The 21,389-nt window shown below is 38.2% G+C and overlaps 1 protein-coding gene and 1 long non-coding RNA gene across 2 annotated transcripts; one reads left to right on the forward strand and one right to left on the reverse strand.

Annotated features, from left to right (window-relative positions):
- The first annotated feature begins 6,317 nt into the window (after nt 1–6,317).
- On the forward strand, nt 6,318–9,143 carry LOC139141696 (uncharacterized). The gene is made up of 2 exons (XM_070711288.1): nt 6,318–7,365; nt 8,337–9,143. Exons 1-2 carry the CDS (start codon nt 6,477–6,479, stop codon nt 8,654–8,656), a joined length of 1,209 nt encoding a protein of 402 aa, XP_070567389.1. The 5' UTR covers nt 6,318–6,476; the 3' UTR covers nt 8,657–9,143.
- A 1,618-nt stretch (nt 9,144–10,761) lies between these two features.
- Nucleotides 10,762–14,922, reverse strand: LOC139141697 (uncharacterized). The gene is made up of 2 exons (XR_011554221.1): nt 14,069–14,922; nt 10,762–12,699 (listed from the first exon to the last, which is right to left on the reverse strand). It is a non-coding gene; the product is annotated as an uncharacterized lncRNA (long non-coding RNA).
- Nucleotides 14,923–21,389: the final 6,467 nt, after the last annotated feature.

Genomic DNA, 21,389 nt, shown 5'->3' on the forward strand with positions numbered 1-21,389 from the left:
TCAATTTGGCACATGGGTTAAATTCAAGGACCACATTTTTTTACTTGGTTACCATGCTGACTGGTCACATGACCAAGCAGCCATCTCAAAATGAATGTTTATAAAATCTATCTCATTTGCATAAAAATTAATCAAAATTCTCTTAGCACTATTTGTAGACCATGGACAAGGGTCCATGCCATATTTCAAGGTCACAGGCAATGTCGATTTTGAAAAGATTTTTAAAGTATCATCTTTGACCTGCACTACACCTCTGCACCTAAGCTGTGGCCATATATCTCAGTCTAGCCTGAGCAAGTGTCTGAAAGGGCTGATGTCAATCAAACCATGTAAGGTATGGCACCAAATTGCAAACCTAAGTTTCAGGTTGCTGTTGACCTTTGACCCTGGTAGATACTATTTTTCATTAACAATTAGCATTTTGTGTGTTAACCATTTTGCCCCGTTTCAATTCATAAGAGTATATGTAGTGTAACCATATTACATTACAGGTACATAATATTCAAGATTCACATGTATTGTCTGCAATGCAACAACAAAATCTTGGCATAATTCTGATAATTTTCAAAATGGCAGTGATCACTTATAATTTCTTTTGGCACAGGCATGATTAGTGATATAACACAAAATTGCTACTTAATGACCAGAATCCTGAAAGGATTACTAATCCCGTCAACCGAACTGAACTGAACTGAACTGAACATTAATGAGTTGCTTGTATTATTATAGTAATATAGTTACACCTGCTTCTGGAATTTTTTTCTTCATATCACATGCAATTTGGCATTTAAAATTGATTGCCCTCCAGACCAGCACCCATTGCCCTCAAGTGATATTAAAGAGAACTGAAATACCAGGGGTCATGCTATCTCAGAAATCATCTATAGCTACCATGTTTATTTAAAGTGGTTGTAGATGCAATTGTTTGTCAATAAATTCTAGCTCTTGTATTTGTATTGACACCCCAAATCCATTCACAGCTAGACCATATGGAAAATCAAATCTGTCACAACTATTGCAGAATTATCAGTTACATTACCTTGGTGTAATCTGTTAAATGTTTTTCCCACTATTAATCCTTTTTTCTAAAAACAAGTCATCGTTGATGACACAGTCCCCACTTGTTAATAATGGGTACTTTGATTACATGTCCTCAGGTAGGATAGAGTCCTCTTCATTAATTAGGTCTGTGATAAAAATACTTTGATACAGATGGCGCTCAATGGCCAAGAATGAGTTCCATGGTGATGAAAACATAAAACCAATGTAGGCCACCATCCTAAAGTTCATAAAATGAGTCAACTAGGAATTAATCAACAGGATGTTGCAAAACATTTTTGTATACAATCCTAACACTTAACAGATTATCACTGGTACCATATTTCATAAAGTTTGATGCAGTATTTACAACACTATGAGATCAACATCTGTATCACGTTTCATCACATTTGACGTTGTATTAATTTGTGGCTATATCACCCTAATTAGGAAAGTTCATTACTTATGCAATTACAAATTAATTAAAATGACACTGATAAATGTCTTTTTCAATGTTAAAGCAATGTGAGCTTAACATCAGTTAACGTCTGTATAAAGTTTCATGAATTTGATGCAGTACATATTTCTTGACATATCAGCCTACTTACGAAACTTCAATAATTGACATGTTACTGCTACATGACGTGAAACAAATTGACGAGCATATGTATGAAATAGGTCAATGTCAACTTTGAATGATACTGGTGGAAATATGTCTGAGTTATGGCTCTGTACATGAAAACATCGTAATAAAATGGCTGCCTAGCGACCATATTGGATCGTATCACATGAAAAATCGACGTACATATGTATGACATAGGTCAATGTCCTTGTACCAACTTTGAATAAAATCGGTTGAGATATGCCTGAGTTATGCCTCTGTATATGAAAAACTATTAACAAAATGGCTACACAGCAGCCATATTGGATCGTATCACAAAACAAAATGGCCACACAGCAGCCATATTGGATCGTATCACAAAACAAATTGACGTGCATATCTATGACATTGGTCAATGTATTTGTACCAACTTTGAATAAAATCTGTTGAGATATGCCTGAGTTATGCCTCTGTATATGAAAAAATTGTAATAAAATGGCCGCCTAGCGGCCATATTGCATTGTATCACAAAACAAATCGACATGCATATCTATGACATTGGTCAATTTCCTTGTACCAACGTTAAATAAAATCGGTTGAAACATGTCTGAGTTGTGGCTCTGTACATGAAAAAATCGTAATAAAATGGCCGCCTGGCGGCCATATTGGATCGTATCACAAAACAAATTGATGTGAATATCTATGACATTGGTCAATGTCCTTGTACAAACTTTGAATAAAATTGGTTGAAACATGTCTGAGTTATGGCTCTGTACATGAAGAAATCGTAATAAAATGGCCGCCTGGTGGCCATATTGGATCGTATCCAAAAACAAATCGACGTGCATCTGTATGACATATGAAGTAATCCTTGTACCACGTTTGAATGAAATCGCTTCTTGCATCTCTGAGATATCTGTGTGAACGGACGGACGCACGCACGGACATGACCAAACCTATAAGTCCCCCCCGGACGGTGTCCATGGGGACTAATAAAAGCCTCAATATATTACTGGATAGGGGAGAGTATAGAGACACTCTACTCGCCAGTTTGTAACATTGACAAAAACTAACTTTATTTAAACAACAAAATCATAATTAATTAAATGAATTTTACTCTTACTCATATGCTGTAGTGTGTTATCCTTGTTCCAAGTTTAAAAGAATTATTGGACTAGGCAGATATTTGCATGAATGGATTGCACAAGTGAAAGCCAATCATTAGTTTCCATAGACTTCATTGGTGGGAAGTTATAACACACACATCTTGCATTGACTTAACCCATCTTTTTGACAGAATGCTACTATGAAACAGATTTTGAATGTCAATCAGTGAAAGAACCATAAGTCGTGACATTCGAGGTAAGATACTAAGAGAAAAATCTGCAGTTTTGCTTAAATGGTTAACAACAAACCATTAGTTTAAAATTGTAAACAGCTAATCTATATAACCTATAAAGTTCAGGAACTAGTCAACTGGACTTGAAATGTCTTTTGATGTGGACAGAATAGTCAACAACTACTAATACTTGAATGCTGCAACTATCTTGGCTGATTTGATCAAATTAATCTGGCAATTCTCTCTGTGTTATCGCAATGAAAGTTAAAACAGCAAATGGCATTATATTACCATTAATGAGTTCACTGAAAATATGATCAAATGAGGGACTGCGCAATGTAAATCTTTGCTCTCGAGAAACTATTTTGTCTGGATGGTCACGCAGCGGATCTACGCCAAAGTATCCTTCACGTGAAAGATGACCTCCTTCATCTTCATACAGTTGTACGGCTTCTTCAACAGATGGGATCAGTGTTTCATGTAAATGAGCAGCTCTGTTTCTTGATCCAGCCAATACATTAGGAACCCGAGATTGAATACCTGGAAATTAACCAAAAATGAAAAAGTGCCCATTATTGAGTGAAATGTAAAATTGCATTTCCATTAGCAGTATCATTTGGTTATTTTTGTCAGTAGTTTTTCAGTGATTGTTTTTATTACATGGCAAGCTGTTTGGGTTTTTTTAAATATCCGAGGGGGACGGCAAACAGCTTTCTTCAATGGCCTAATATATTTCTTATGTTCATATGTAACAAATTGTTGCAATTAGAAAAATATATCCAAATTGATGAAACTTGCTTGAGATGTTGATCAGTAAAAGATCAAAAACATTGGAGCATATTTAGCAGTTTTGGGTCAAGTAAATTTGTATATTAAGGGTCTACATCCAAAATAGCTGCAACAACTTTCATGAAATTTGTTAACGTTGATCATGCTTAGATCTAAACACAGGGGACCCAGAGATCTGATCGTTGTTTTTTGTATTGTTGTTTATGTTTATTAGTCATGTTGTTGTTGTTATTGTTTTTTTACCAGAAAATTTCAACAAACATAACTATGTTGTCATTGTTTCATAAGAAATGCTACAAGGGCATTATCATTATTTACTCTCTCTTCATATATACTTAAGTATGTGAAGAGAGTGTAGTGTATATGTTGGCAGAGAGTTGTAGCTGGTCAAATAATGTTAGTGTCCTTGTGGCATATCTTATGACATCTACATTAAGTTTAAAACAACAACACAACAGTTATGCTTGTTGAATTTTATTGGTCAACAACAACAACAAGACTGATAAACATAAACAACAATACAAACAGCACCAACCGGATCTCTGGGTCCCCTGTGATCGAACAACACCAGAAGAAATTTATAGCAATGTTATGTCGACTTGTAGCTAATTTGCACATTTAATGATGTTTATTCAATTTGGGTTCCAGACACCACCCATCTACCCCTAATTGCATATCAGACGGTCCATCCCTAAACATGGTCAATATATGGACAACTTTTAAGGCCTACCTTCCAGTGGTTGGTTATTCCATGCCTGCACCATTCGACCCATTCCAATTTGTGCTACATTACATGCGATGAAAGACACACAGAACTTTGTGGTATCATCGAACATGTTGATCATCATCCTATATTGCATACTGATCAGCGAAGATTTGAGGGTGTAGTTAAAACGCTGGTTGACTTCTGGCCACTGCCTTTCAACGCGGAGGTTCTCTCTTGAGCGACTTTGAACAACTGGCGGACATTCGCCGAAAGTTCTATGGTCCATCAATAAAGTCTGAACATAATTTATGAGGCAAAATTCTCTGCCGTGATCCAATCGCAGCATGTCCCACAACCAATCTCTTAGAACTATTTCACGATATACTTTGTATATGGCGATAGGGTTTTTCAATGGCATTGTCACATGTCCGACGATCTTTCGACTATATCCATCAATAAAAATTATGTGGGTAACCAAACATGACCAGTTTTTCATTTTGGTCAACATGCAACTTGTTTGCATGGTATGAAGCGTAGTACGGTATCGGGTTTGTTCGCCTAACAAAGTCATTTCTGCGATGCTCGTGGTAGTCCGGTGCGCTTCGCTTCATGCTCTCGGCGAGTCTACGACGACCTACATGGATTCCCTTCAAAGTTAGGTACCCCTTCATGGTTTTCAAGCCGTATGCTGGCCCGACCTCGCGAACTGCATCCGTCACCACACGGTCCAAATCTTGGCCTTGAAGTCGCCTGATACCATGTTGGAGACAGTATCTTCTAACACTCCGCTCTGAAATAGTGACTGAGGATGGTAAAATTTGGCGTAGATTGTCACAAATTTGTCTATGGCTCTGCCAACCGTAAACCATGCTTTGAATTTATTGTGGCTGAATAAAGTTATTCAAATTCATTATGGGATGCCTTACTGGTTGCTGCAGTAAGCTGCGGACAAAATCACTCAGACACGATCGCAATCCTATCACGCCAAGTATATCCCAGATATCTTGAGTGTCTGTCGGTCCAAAACGATCATTATTCAAATCGAGTAGAAGGTTGTGAGCCCATGGAAATTTGTAGAAAATAAATGCCCGTGAAATTCTAATTTGACCATGAAATTATGCAGTATGGCGCCTAAAACTATGGCCCCCACCCCCGCCACGCCCAGTACCTTTATGACATAAAACAGATCACGCTTACATCCAAAAATGGAAATTGGGACCAATTTCTAATTTCTATTTCGGGTGTAAGATGTTAATGTGGTATCGTCAAATTACTACTAATTTTAGTCGACTTCCATAAAATCCGACATAGTAATTTAGAATTATCACCGCAACAAATGGATGGCCGCAAAAAACCATCGTCACAAATCCGTGGCACTTTGCGGCCACTTTATTTTCTAATTTAGATATTCAAATAGAAAATAGAATAAAGGGTAATTATCACATTTCAATATTTAAGGCGAGCAGATGAAGCGCATTTGGCCCTTTCTAAATATATTAAATTTGCCGCAAATTAAAATATGAGAAATCGGTAAAAAGCCTTGTGACGATGGTACTTTGCGGCCATCCATTTGCTTGCGGTGATAAATTCAAATTAGTATGTCGGCTTTTATGGAAGTCGACTAAAATTAGTAGTAATTTGACGATACCACATTAACATCTTACACCCGAAATAGAAATTAGAAATTGGTCCCAATTTTCTAATTCCCATTTATGGATGTAAGCGTGATCTGTTTTATGTCATAAAGGTACTGGGCGGGGCGGGGGTGGGGCCATAGTTTTAGGCGCCATACTGCAAAAATTTCATGGTCAAATTAGAATTTCACGGGCATTTATTTTCTACAAATTTCCGTGGGCTCACAACCTTCTACTCGATTTGAATAATGATCGTTTTGGACCGACAGACACTCAAGATATCTGGATTTACTTAGCGTGATAGGATTGCGTTCGTGTCTGAGTGATTTTGTCCGCAGCTTACTGCAGCAGCCAGTAAGGCATCCCATAATGAATTTGAATAACTTTATTCAGCCACAGGAAATTCAAAGCATGGTTTACGGTGGGCAGAGCCATAGACAAATTTGTGACAATCTACGCCAAATTTTACCATCCTCAGTCACTATTTCAGAGCGGAGTGTTAGAAGATACTGTCTCCAACATGGTATCAGGCGACTTCAAGGCCAAAATTTGGACCGTGTGGTGACGGATGCAGTTCGCGAGGTCGGGCCAGCATACGGCTTGAAAACCATGAAGGGGTACCTAACCTCGAAGGGAATCCATGTAGGTCGTCGTAGACTCGCCGAAAGCATGAAGCGAAGCGCACCGGACTACCACGAGCATCGCAGGAATGACTTTGTTAGGCGAACAAACCCGATACCGTACTACGCTTCATACCATGGAAACAAGTTGCATGTTGACCAAAATGAAAAACTGGTCATGTTTGGTGTTACCCACATAATTTTTATTGATGGATATAGTCGAAAGATCGTCGGACATGTGACAATGCCACTGAAAAACCCTATCGCCATATACAAAGTATATCGTGAAATAGTTCTGAGAGATGGGCTGTGGGACATGCTGCGATTGGATCACGGCAGAGAATTTTGCCTCATAAATTATGTTCAGACTTTATTGATGGACCATAGAACTTTCGGCGAATGTCCGCCAGTTGTTCAAAGTCGCTCAAGAGAGAACCTCCGCGTTGAAAGGCAGTGGCCAGAAGTCAACCAGCGTTTTAACTACACCCTCAAATCTTCGCTGATCAGTATGCAACATAGGATGATGATCAACATGTTCGATGATACCACAAAGTTCTGTGTATCTTTCATCGCATGTAATGTAGCACAAATTGGAATGGGTCGAATGGTGCAGGCATGGAATAACCACCCACTGGAAGGTAGGCCTTAAAAGTTGTCCATATATTGACCATGTTTAGGGATGGACCGTCTGATATTTAGGGGTGGATGGGTGGTGTCTGGAACCCAAATTGAATAAACATCATTAAATGTGCAAATTAGCTACAAGTCGACATAACATTGCTATAAATTTTCTTCTAATGTTGTTAGATCACAGGGGACCCAGAGATCCGGTTGGTGCTGTTTGTATTGTTGTTTATGTTTATCAGTCTTGTTGTTGTTGACCAATAAAATTCAACAAACATAACTGTTGTGTTGTTGTTTTAAACTTAAAGTAGATGTCATAAGATATGCCACAAGGACACTAACATTATTTGACCAGATACAACTCTTTGCCAACATACACTACACTCTCTTCACATACTTAAGTATATATGAAGAGAGAGTAAATAATGATAATGCCCTTGCAGCGTTTCTTATGAAACAATGACAACATAGTTATGTTTGTTGAAATTTTCTGGTAAAAACAATAACAACAACAACATGACTAATAAACATAAACAACAATACAAACAACAACAATCAGATCTCTGGGTCCCCTGTGTTTAGATCTAAGCATGATCAACGTTAACAAATTTCATGAAAGTTGTTGCAGCTATTTTGGATGTAGACCCTTAATATACAAATTAATTACTTGACCCAAAACTGCTAAATATGCTGCAATGTTTTTCGATCTTTTACTGATCAACATCTCAAGCAAGTTTCATCAATTTGGATATATTTTTCTAATTGCAACAATTTGTTACATATGAACATAAGAATTATATTAGGCCATTGAAGAAAGCTGTTTGCCGTCCTCGGATATTTAAAAAAAACCCAACCAGCTTGCCACGTAATAAAAACAAACACTGAAAAACTACTGACAAAAATAACCAAATGATACTGTTAATGGAAATGCAATTTTACATTTCACTCAATAATGGGCACTTTTTCATTTTTGGTTAATTTCCAGGTATTCAATCTCGGGTTCCTAATGTATTGGCTGGATCAAGAAACAGAGCTGCTCATTTACATGAAACACTGATCCCATCTGTTGAAGAAGCAGTACAACTGTATGAAGATGAAGGAGGTCATCTTTCACGTGAAGGATACTTTGGCGTAGATCCACTGCGTGACCATCCAGACAAAATAGTTTCTCGAGAGCAAAGATTTACATTGCGCAATCCCTCATTTGATCATATTTTCAGTGAACTCATTAATGGTAATACAATGCCATTTGAAAATGCTGTTTTAACTTTCATTGCGATAACAGAGAGAGAATTGCCAGATTAATTTGATCAAATCAGCCAAGATAGTTGCAGCATTCAAGTATTAGTAGGTGTTGACTGTTCTGTCCGCATCAAAAGACATTTCAAGTCCAGTTGACTAGTTCCTGAACTTTATAGGTTATATAGATTAGCTGTTTACAATTTTAAACTAATGGTTTGTTGTTAACCATTTAAGCAAAACTGCAGATTTTTCTCTTAGTATCTTACCTCGAATGTCACGACTTATGGTTCTTTCACTGATTGACATTCAAAATCTGTTTCATAATAGCATTCTGTCAAAAAGATGGGTTAAGTCAATGCAAGATGTGTGTGTTATTACTTCCCACCAATGAAGTCTATGGAAACTAATGATTGGCTTTCACTTGTGCAATCCATTCATGCAAATATCTGCCTGGTCCAATAATTCTTTTAAACTTGGAACAAGGATAACACACTACAGCATATGAGTAAGAGTAAAATTCATTTAAGTAATTATGATTTTGTTGTTTAAATAAAGTTAGTTTTTGTCAATGTTACAAACTGGCGAGTAGAGTGTCTCTATACTCTCCCCTATCCAGTAATATATTGAGGCTTTCATTTTTAGAAAAAAAGATTAAAAGTGGGAAAAACATTTAACAGATTACACCAAGGTAATGTAACTGATAATTCTGCAATAGTTGTGACAGATTTGATTTTCCATATGGTCTAGCTGTGAATGGATTTGGGGTGTCAATACAAATATAAGAGCTATAATTTATTGACAAACAATTGCATCTACAACCACTTTAAATAAACATGGTAGCAATAGATGATTTCTGAGATAGCATGACCCCTGGTATTTCAGTTCTCTTTAATATCACTTGAGGGCAATGGGTGCTGGTCTGGAGGGCAATCAATTTTAAATGCCAAATTGCATGTGATATGAAGAAAAAAATTCCAGAAGCAGGTGTAACTAAGTAACAATTTTGTGTTATACCACTAATCATGCCTGTGCCAAAAGAAATTATAAGTGATCACTGCCATTTTGAAAATTTATCAGAATTATGCCAAGATTTTGTTGTTGCATTGCAGACAATACATGTGAATCTTGAATATTATGTACCTGTAATGTAATATGGTTACACTACATATACTCTTATGAATTGAAACGGGGCAAAATGGTAAACACACAAAATGCTAATTGTTAATGAAAAATAGTATCTACCAGGGTCAAAGGTCAACAGCAACCTGAAACTTAGGTTTGCAATTTGGTGCCATACCTTACATCGTTTGATTGACATCAGCCCTTTCAGACACTTGTTCAGGCTAGACTGAGATATATGGCCACAGCTTAGGTGCAGAGGTGTAGTACAGGTCAAAGATGATACTTTAAAAATCTTTTCAAAATCGACATTGCCTGTGACCTTGAAATATGGCATGGACCCTTGTCCATGGTCTACAAATAGCGCTAAGAGAATTTTGATTATTTTTATGCAAATGAGATAGATTTTATAAACATTCATTTTGAGATGGCTGCTTGGTCATGTGACCAGTCAGCATGGTAACCAAGTAAATAATGTGGTCCTTGAATTTAGGTCAAAGGTCATTGAAGGTCACCCAAAACTTGTCAAAATAATTTTAGACAGACACCCTACCAGCAGCCCTTGTAGTTCCAGACACCCTACCTGCACCAGACACCCTACCTGCAGCCCTTGTAGTTCCTGAGATACATGTACATTGATTTTGCATAATTAATTGGTTAAGGAAAAATACAATCACTTAAAAATAAAAAAATCAGCAAGGTCAATGACCTTGAAATCGGGTATGAAGCATTATGGTAATGTCATCTAAAAATCTTGTCAAGTTTTTTTGACATCAAATTTTATGCAAAGTAGGAAGCATTCAATATTTCAAAGATGGCAGCCAGGTCACATGACCCACCTAAATTTAAAGGGTCAGGTGCACTAGTGCTTTTTAGGTTCAATAAGCCCTGTAAGTTTGAAACTGGTGTGTTGAGCGGTTTTTGAGTTCTACCCCAGCAAAAAGGGGTAGAAGAAGAAGGTGATCAAGAGGAAAGCTGAATTCCTACGAAAACAATATAGGGGCCAAGCCCCAGAAGGCTTAGGCCCCTAAAAAAGCTCCTGAAAAGTATTTGAACAATTTAAACTTTATTTAGTCTATAAACAGCAAAATGTTGATGAATACAATAGCAATATAAAGTCATTTGTCAAACGTATGACAGGCAAAAAGGTTACCACTGATGGCATTACAGCCATGAATACTGACCGATAAGTGAAAAAATCTCAATGTTACGAATGATTTGAAGTCTTTTAATAAAAGTGGAAGAAAAACACAAATGAGCTAGATAAGTAACATGAATGATTGAAGTGCTATCAGAGACATTTTAAATGCTAGCAGTAACGGTGACATGTAGAGAAGTGAAAACACTTACATTTATAATTGTATAAATACAACTGATATTGTATGAATGTAACCGATGCTACCGATATCGTGCTTGAAATAAAGCATAAACTTCTGCCAGAACTGTTGAGTAATGTGATGCATAAAAGGCAATATTAGCCTAGAAAAATTGGAAAACTTGTTCTTGGATTCATCACTTCACTTTTTCCTAATTACTTATTTTTGAAAATGCCTAAAATTTCAAAATTTTGTTGCAACTCTGTATTTCAACATTTTTTAAAAAAGCAAACATGACAATTCTGTTAATACAAAACTATTAACAACAACCATAAAAAATTTGCAAATACTTTCATTCTGGAATAAGAGAACTTCTAACAAACATGTTTAACAATGATAACAATTCCACTTTCAAACTTGAGTAAAATATAAACTCATTAGGCATTTGAAATTGTGGTTTTGCCATGGACGAGATCAATGAAATTGTGGTTTTGCAAAGGATGAGATCATTTCATTTGCAGGGCACTATAACTGCAGTAATACTGGCTGCATGACACGTGATATAAATCTGCTAGTTGAAAACAGCCCATTTACAAGCAGTAAATATTTGTCATGATAGACGGCCAAAATTAACTTGCTAATCAATTCATGACACCTTGTTCGCTACAAATATGAATTTGTCAAGGTTGTAGGTGCTACAGTTCTTCATATTCAAGCACTGCTCACACTTTACTGATAATTTCTCGTTTAAACTAAAAGTGACACTACCAAAACTTGTGTGGCATCCATCCCCGTGGCAGCAGCTATTTTTGCATTTGCATCTGTGTTATGCAGTTTCTTTCTCCCAAGACCATGTCGATACACCTAGTCTCTAGCTTGTCACTAAGATTCCACAAGTCAAGTATTTTTCACAATGAATATTCAGTCAATATTAAAAACACTTGCAACTCATCTAAACTTAAGTATTACGCTGACCAGTGGTTATAAACATATCCTTCAAACAGCGAGAGCATGTGGTTGACCCCAAAAATATCAAAAGGTACGGTACCAATATAGCCTTGTCACAAGATCAGTTTTTGAAACCTTGAAAGAGTAATATTTTTGTCTAAATGAATCAATTTCATTTACGGTTGAAAGTCCATGATAATCTCACTGCCATGCAGGGCAGAGCCAGACATGTCTTTACTATATGCCATTAGACATCAGAAAATGTTTTTAAAATACCAAAAGTACAATAGAAAATAATAGGTTACAGTACTGATACTTTCTGTGGAAAAAGTCACCCCACTATTGTGGCAGAAAACTAGGAAAGGGCAAGTTCATTTAAGGTTGAAAGTCATCATCACTATCACTTTGGATGGGTATAATGCCATCGCTCTGCATACTCGGAGAAGCAGAAAGTCTCTGGGCAAGAGCCTCCCCAATTTCCTCGTCAGTGGATGAACCATGACCATGAGCATTCAACAAGTCATGTAACCCTCTCACTCCTACCACAGGGTCAGGCATTTCATGTCTGCAGAGAGGACAGTTGTTGCATCGGGCGCAGCACACAACACAGCCTACTGCCTGGCTGCAGTGTGGACAAACAAACAATGGCTGTCTAACCTTCTGCATTCAAATTAGACAGTTGAGGGAACTTGTAGATGGTACAGACTGCATTTGTACAGGGGACTAGAAAAAAAGGAAACAAAGAATTGTCAGCAAGCAAAACAAAATATTTGCTAATCCTTATAAATATAGGAGAGAAAGTAAGACTCTGGTGGTGTATGTGTTAATATTATTGATGGTTTTATTAATGATTTGGCCATGCAACTAGCATCATTGATGCCAGTGGTTCCCACCCATATTTATGGAAAATTGGATTGGGGATATTTAATAAGGGTTAAACTGAGGTAAAATTTATGAGCAGTTTCCACTTTCATTTAAGTAGCCCATATTTAGGAAATAAATGTATGGAAATGTAGTGTATTAGTGAACAGTGGAAAATAAAGAAAAATATAACACTTGTACTGGTATGATGTAATTGATGATATAAAATAGATATCATATCAACATGAAGCAAATGTCATCAGAGATGAGATAGTCTGAGTTATGGTACAGTGGACCTAAACAATTTTTACAAAATCACTGCCCGGCTGTAATATTGGATCATATCTCAAAACAAATTGCCATGCATATGTATTACGCTGGTAAGTGTCGTTGTATCAATGTGGAATGATGTCAGTTGGAGACGTGTGAATGGTTGAAGTTGCCACATGAAAAAAATCATATCAAACTAGAAAGCATTTGCAAGCAAAAGCGAAGTTCCAGAGACCAGAGCAGCGGAAGAAACAAGAGAATGTGTGACAAAGATAGGTGCAGAATGAAAGAGTGCTTTGGATTTTAATATTCAGGGCTGATAGCAGTGAACACCATAATACAACTAAAAGCAAGGCAGTCCGGGGAATTACAGTACACAGATTACAAATGCCTACATGTACGGTAAAAACGCAACAGATACATACGGGGGCGACAACGCACGGAAATGTTTATCAGACGACATTCTCGCGAGCCAGAGCAATAATTTTCGCTCCGCTGACCTACGCAAAAATCAATCGCTTGACGGGTAGCGCTGAGTTGTTGCCGTAAAGAGCCGTGTCATTTACGACGATGATCAGACGAGAGGAAACATCGGACCTAGGCCGTTGAAATTGAGCCACATGCATTTTCATTTGATTAAAAGCACAGACTAAAACAATTTTCATTGCTATGTCGCTGTTTTCACAAGATACTGACCATTTGATCTTGGAAAGTTGAGTTGCTTTTACGTGCAGCCAACGCATGCCGGTGCATGACAGACAGTACGTTCACTATGAATGCCTAGCTCTGCATGGCAGGGCTGTGTGTTACCGGCGTTAAACGGCCTCCCACCACAGCCCCGCAGACTGATATAGGAAAAACCGCTGGTGGCTCCTCAGAAATACGGCGGGCAGTTTCTCCGCCAAAACAGCCGATTTTGAGTCCAAATTTTGCATTGATCATCGTTTTAGAGCACACCCACCTCGCCTAGGTACACGATGTGCCCAGCCGCGCTTGTAAACTTAGGGAAAGGCTATTTATCTCTCTCTGTGCGAGCGAGGCCATCGATACGCCGCCATGTTGTCTCATGAGCATTCAGGCGAAACAGTATAGCGCCACGTACGGCGGGTATTTAGAGAAAAATAAAATCAAAAAGCAACAAAAAACAAAGCGAAAGAAAGCTAGAATTATTAATAACTGAACGCAATATGATAGTTGAGCAATGCCAAATAAAAAATAAATAAATAAATAAACAAGAAATGCCCGTAAAACCCGTCCGAGCTGAGCGATGACGTCATAAGCGTGTCGCAATGCATTCTGGGTAATTAAGGTAAAATTTGTGTATAGCATGTTCTACGGTAGTAAAACCGGAAATAGAGAAAGAAAGAAAGAAAGAAAGAAAGAAAGAAAGAAAGAAAGAAAGAAAGAAAGAAAGAAAGAAAGAAGGAAAGTGAGCAAAAACTAACAGTTCCAGAGCTGGTCTCTGGAACTAATTAATGGCTGTCTGGCAGCCATATAAATGGCAAACACATTGTACTGGACAAATAAACATGCATATATATTATCATTAGTCTATGTCTTTGGACCAACTCGGAACATAAATCGGTCCATACATCTGAGAAATATTTGGTGATACACATTGTAAAGACAAAAACTACTGGTTCCCCCAGACTACATCTGTGTGGACTATCAAGTCTATAATCAATATACGTGTACTACCTTAATTGTCCTGCCATTAGTGGACTGTTTAGAAGTAAAGTTACAAACATATGATATTAATTAAATGTTGCATTCAACATCATTTTTCATTTTATGGAAAGCTATCTGTTCCTTACATTACACTGTATCATGGAAAACAAAAAATCAATGCAATTTTGAATATATAAAGTCAAGAAACAACAACAAAAATATTTCTGATCATGGCTAATGCTTTCAAAAAAAAGGTGGCAATGCTAATTCCACATATATAAATAAACTAGAGAATGATTAAAGCATGGCTTTCAAGTGATGCACTCCCTGACAATACAGATTCAACTATTTTTTTGGTCTAAAAAGAATCAGGTCAATTCTTGGTTTGTGTCCTGATAAATGTATACTTAGTGTAAGCTGTTGTTTCACCTCGGTTAGAACAGCACTCAATTCATCTCTGAGAAGACTTTTGCGCTTTGATAGCTTTGATGGCTTTTTTTCTAAATACTTGGTATACTCGCACACTTCAACGGCAAATATCTTTCTTGCCGACTGCCAAAAACAGTAATCTGCAAAGTAACAGAGATATCTCAAGATTATAAATTGAATCTGATTAGTTATCATCAAATTAAAATAAATTTGTACAAGGAAGAAATGTACCTTGAATTACCTTGACTTTTAACAAATAACCACTGCGCTTCAACCTTTAACTGGGGTGAGCAAATCCATGCATTGTCTCCCTCCCTCCTCAGGTCTCTAGCATGTTTGTTTTAAGACGCTTTTTGATGGCAAGGGGAAAATGGGGGGCTATAATCTTGCAGCTAACATCCCCCACCCCCCTGCAATTATTATGGCCAGCTCAAGTGTTAATGCATGGGTCCTTGAATCAAACATGCTACCACATGTGTACTTAATCTGCTCCTGTGTTTTGGAAGTTGAGATAAAGCTGAATCTATGGTTTTGTAAAGATCTATTGTGGAAACAGCATATAGATTTCCTGAACACAGAGCAATATTTGTACCCAGTCTGTAAATATTGTAACAACTTTTCGCATGATTCTATCAAATTGGCTTTGTGCGTTTTTACATGTTTGTTGCAAGTTATATTGCATTTAGTGCAGCCCTTCTGAACTTATGTCCCCAAACAGTGTAAGTTGACAAATAATACAAATAAGCAATTAATCGACATGCTACTGCTAAAAAATTATTTGCATAGTCTATCTCAGCCCTGAACAACAAATATCTATCAGTTTCAGGGAATTTGAAGCAGTTTATTTGGACATATCACCCAGATTATAAAATTCATTCATCACATATGCAATAAGCAATGATCAATTTATTTGATACTGTTAATGGTTTGTGCATCTTTTTCTATCTCTGTGTGATCAACATCTGTACAAAATTTCATCTAAGTTGGTGTTCTACATGGAAACAGATCAATTATCTTAAAATTATGTAAATTAGCATAAATTATGCAAGCCACACTCCGCAAAATTTAAATAAATCTTGCAATTACCAAAGTGTATGTCTACCAAAAATTATTTTGATCAGATCAGTTATTATTCCTCAAGATATCGTGCCCACAGACACACACTGGAATGACATTAGCTCCCATGTGTGAATATGAGCTGAAAAATTACAAAAATTGTGATTAGTCATTAAACAGTCATATTTTATTGAACTTTGGTCAACTTTGTGAACTTGTCATGTGTAGTAACGAAAAAGTTGATTTGAAAAATTGTGATAAGTTGAGTCAGGTGAAAAGAACTGGCATTTGCATATATAAAATATGAAATCAATATTCCAAAAGCAAGCCATATTTTTTTTTTTTTGCAAATATGGAAAGATTACCTCTTTAATATGTACACTAAAAAATACGTAGTATTTAGTGTAATCAACTGAAATATCTCGCTAGCATTCAAAACCCTTAAAAGTTTTCCGTATTCATGAAGTAAGCAATGTAAAAATTTGATAACCTTGATGCCGGTCATCAAAAGGTCAACCCCGCCACGGATATCCGTGGCGGGGTTGATCTTTTGATGACCCGCATAGACGTAGACGCACGCTACCCCGCCACAGATAGCTGTGTTTCCACAGCAAACACCATCAACTCTCATATTATGATAGCTGCAATAATTGTACCCTTGGTTGGTGGGGATTGGGCTTCTGTCGTGCGGCTCGCGCCTTGCCCCAACCAGGGCTACAATTTCTCCCAATACCTGCTCGTGTAAAGCTGCAGTGCGGATCTACACTGCACGGTCCAGGCACACACGGGGCCGCATTATCAGAGAATCTCCCCTTACCGTGTGCAAATTTCACCATAATCCTGCTCCCAGATAATGTTAGAGCCCTTGTAACTCCTATCGATGGTCAACTTTACTCCTTGCGGCTGAAAAATGACAGTTTAATGACTCAGGCGCGAAGTCAATTCGAACCTGACCGCCGTCGTTGAACTCTGTACCCAGCCGACTTGTACCATTACATTTTAGGGGTGGCCGACAGGTGTGAGGGACTAATGAAAACGGTGGCACTAGCAGTAGCGCGCTAGTGGCAGTAGTTGTTATTTTAACGTTATCTTTTCGAAGGATTGTAAAAGGTCATAGGACCGTTTGCTCCTTTTCAATTACTGCAAGAATACAACTATCGCTGAAAGCAAAGAGAGACCAGTGACCATTGAAGAACTTGCCATCTTTATTTCTGAAGAAGTGAAAGAGATATTCACGCCATGCAAAGTCTGTCGTCTGGTCTTTGTCATTTTATACAGATGCTCTGACAACAAGAGGACACCGCAATATAATTATAAGATATCCAATCGATATTTACGGCTACTATACTATACGATATAGATCTCTAAGGCTATAAAATCTTCGATATACATCGGATATTTACCCGCCTAATTAACAAACTCTAGTATCATCTAGTAGCGAAGTTCGAACCAGACTAGCGCTTGGCCAGAGCTGTAAAGTGGTGAAATGTCTGACATATATTCGCGACTCTTTTTAATCTTGAAGCTTATAGTGGTACAATTTCCGACTGTTTCAAATGTGCTGAAATAGTTCCGATTCATAAGGGAGGCTCTAAGAGTGATGTCAACAACTATAGGCCTATCTCCCTCCTACCAGTTCTTCTACCTAAAATACTAGAAAAACATGTTTATATTAGTTTTTACAGTTTTATGCATTTAATCTTTTTGTCACAACTCACAATCATCAGACAACGTTAACATCACTCTTGTCACATTGCTTTAGTCAAGTTAACTGACCAGGGTCTATACTTTTACAGAATATGGATGAAGATTTACGTGAAGATTTTTTCATCGTTGATCATAACATTTTGCTGAGCGAACTTTCTGTGTACAGGTTTTCTGACTTGTCACTGAAGTGGTTTCGATCATACCTTACAGGAAGAAGTCAATGTTAGTTTTAGGTGTACACGCTCATGTTTTGTCGATTGGTGTGGTGTATCTCAGGAGTCCATTTTTGGTCCACTTCTGTTTTTGATCATGTTATGTATGTCATTTTACCCCACACTCATCATGACATGACTGTAATTAGTCTGGAACATTCTCAACTTTGTGTAAAAATGGGAAGCTTAGATACTACTACTACTACTGTGACTACTACTACTACTACTACTACTACTAATAATAATAATAATAATAATAATAATAATAATAATAATAATAATAATAATAATAAAGGGACAAGTCTTCGTTGCGGTGCTTCAAATCTTATTAGATTTATTCAAAAACTGTTGAGCTCAATATCAAAGCAGGTATGTAAAACATGCTGATTACAAGGAATTTGTTACAAAGAGAAAGATGTATCCATGAAAAAGCACAGACGTGAAAATGATGTAAAGAAATCCTCATACAACCCGGCCTACTACGTCATAAAGATGTATGTTGACAGACAAGAAAATGCCGAAATTTTAAACTGATAAACACTGCATTATTGAAGTAGTCATGAACAAACGGATGGAGGAATTCCATCTGATTAAAATCAAAGGTAGAGTACGGCGACGTCTTCTTATGCGTACGCGGTACTCTCTCGCTGTCGCCTCTCACTACGCGACAGCGAGAGAATACCGCGTACGCATAAGAAGACGTCGCTGTACTCTACATCTGATTTTAATCAGATTGGAGGAAGTCGTTCCTATGTTGACCCTATTTCCATACTGAATTCATCATGCACACTGTAAAGTTCACTATGGTTCGAAGCGAGACTACATAAATGTCCTGTGAGAAAATTAACCTGGAATGTAATCCGCGTTTGTGTAATGAGTTTATTAAGATAAAAAATGTTACGACCGTACAAAAACAGTAAAATACCTACGTATAGTATACAAATAGCAAAGTATTTGGCAAAGTATAACTATACTTAAACTATAAATAAATATCGGCAATTTCACAGACCCGGCGTGCCGTGGCACAAGGCTAGTCATTGTAGTATCATCTAGAGTCCGGAAATCGCCGATAAATATTCGGTAAGTATAGGCGATTTCACAGACGCAGCGTGCTGAGGCACAAGGCAAGTCATTCTCGTCCAGTGTCGATCGGCGATTTCACAGTAATCCCGAAATCGTCGATATGTCAAACTTTGATACTAGATGGTAAATATCCGATTAAAAAAAATTGTGCAAAGTCACGCCGTCATGGACAAGAATGCCGTTTGGCACCCCACTTCACACATTGTGACCTTTTCAGTCGAACAGATTTTGCTTGGAACCACTCTTTCCACATTGAACAACAGCGGCATCTTGTTCATGTAGTTGTACCATGAAGGTGGATGGTTGAACTTAGTTGTAAAAGTTGAACTAGTTATGGAGTTTAACTTAGGCACGCTCTGAACAATGTGCATGGGCACTAAGCTCTCACTGCTTTAAATGACCCGTTCCCGTGTAGGATTTATTGAACTAGTACGTAACTTTAATATTTGAGAAAGTTGGGAAGATACAGCAGAGGATTTATTGAACTAATTAAAATGCGTAGTTGAACTTCGGCAAAAGTATCTCTCTTTATTCACTAAGAGTTACATATTGTCATGAAAATTACCCATCCTTTCACTCCCATAAGCTAGTCCTACGAGTATGGCAAGAGTGTCCGGCTTTGGCTCCGGAGGCAGTGTAGGGCTCGTAGGGCTACCCGTAAGCATGCTCATTCAGCTCCCTCACACCTGTCGGCCACCCCTAAAATGTAATGGTACAAGTCGGCTGGGTACAGAGTTCAACGACGGCGGTCAGGTTCGAATTGACTTCGCGCCTGAGTCATTAAACTGTCATTTTTCAGCCGCAAGGAGTAAAGTTGACCATCGATAGGAGTTACAAGGGCTCTAACATTATCTGGGAGCAGGATTATGGTGAAATTTGCACACGGTAAGGGGAGATTCTCTGATAATGCGGCCCCGTGTGTGCCTGGACCATGCAGTGTAGATCCGCACTGCAGCTTTTACACGAGCAGGTATTGGGAGAAATTGTAGCCCTGGTTGGGGCAAGGCGCGAGCCGCACGACAGAAGCCCAATCCCCACCAACCAAGGGCTACAATTATTGCAGCTAATATTATGATGAACCAAAAACTATACTTCGGCGAAATTTCACGCCATTTCGTAAATAACTTTTTGAAAATAACTTCATAACCTACTTTACAGATCCAGACCTTAGCTGCAGACCGGCGCTACACAGCCAATACGACAGAAAAAGTCGGCGCACGGTCGACTCGTTGGATACATTATTGCAGCAACTCCAGATCCGTGCATTTGCCACAGGCGACCGTGGGTTTGACGTGGTCTGCTAGATCGATCGATTTTCTGCACGATCTATCGATGCCATGCTCGATCTGCCTTTCACTGTAACTTAAATATTTAGGAGTATTTAGGTTACAGTGGCAGGCAGATCGAGCACTGGATCGAAAGATCGAGCAGAAAATCCATTGAACTTGTGTAATACTAATAGTACTAATACTCAACTCACGGGAGCCTGTGGCATTAACTTACGTCAGTGCGTCAGGTTATCTACTGGTTACTGCAGAATCTCACTTCCCCCGCGAAAAACCCAACACATTTGATTTCAACAAATATTACAATATCCAGTATTAAAATGGGCACAAGAAATGATAATTAAGTTCTACACACCTGACGTTGCAGTTGTTTCCCGTAATGGGAGCAAGTTGCGGTCCAATAGTTGAGGTGTATTCTCCATTCCCAGCTCATTTTTTACCTTCTCTGCCACTTGCCCTACGCTGCAATTACCATCATCCTTTATTTTGACGAACACGGTGGCTGTTTCGCACAATCTTTCTTGATCCAATACCAGTAAAGTAACAGCTTTTCTGGTTTGCCGTGCCGCCTCTTGCCTAATTGCTCGAGATCGCATCGCACCTGGCGGCATGATTCCGAGGGGTCGCGAACCGGATTCGTTTACTTGCGGTCTCTGGTATAAGGAGGGGTTCCCAGACACTTCGCACCAAAACCAGTTCGCACCTCTCCACCTCGTCCCATACCATTTCGCACCAACACCACTTCGCACCAAAACCACCTCGTACCAAAACCATTTCGTCCCAAGAGTCACTTCGCCCCAAAACCACCTCGTCCCAAGAGTCACTTCGCCCCAAAACCACT

This window comes from Ptychodera flava, chromosome 10 (genome assembly GCF_041260155.1).
Source record: "Ptychodera flava strain L36383 chromosome 10, AS_Pfla_20210202, whole genome shotgun sequence".
Lineage (NCBI taxonomy): Eukaryota > Metazoa > Hemichordata > Enteropneusta > Ptychoderidae > Ptychodera > Ptychodera flava.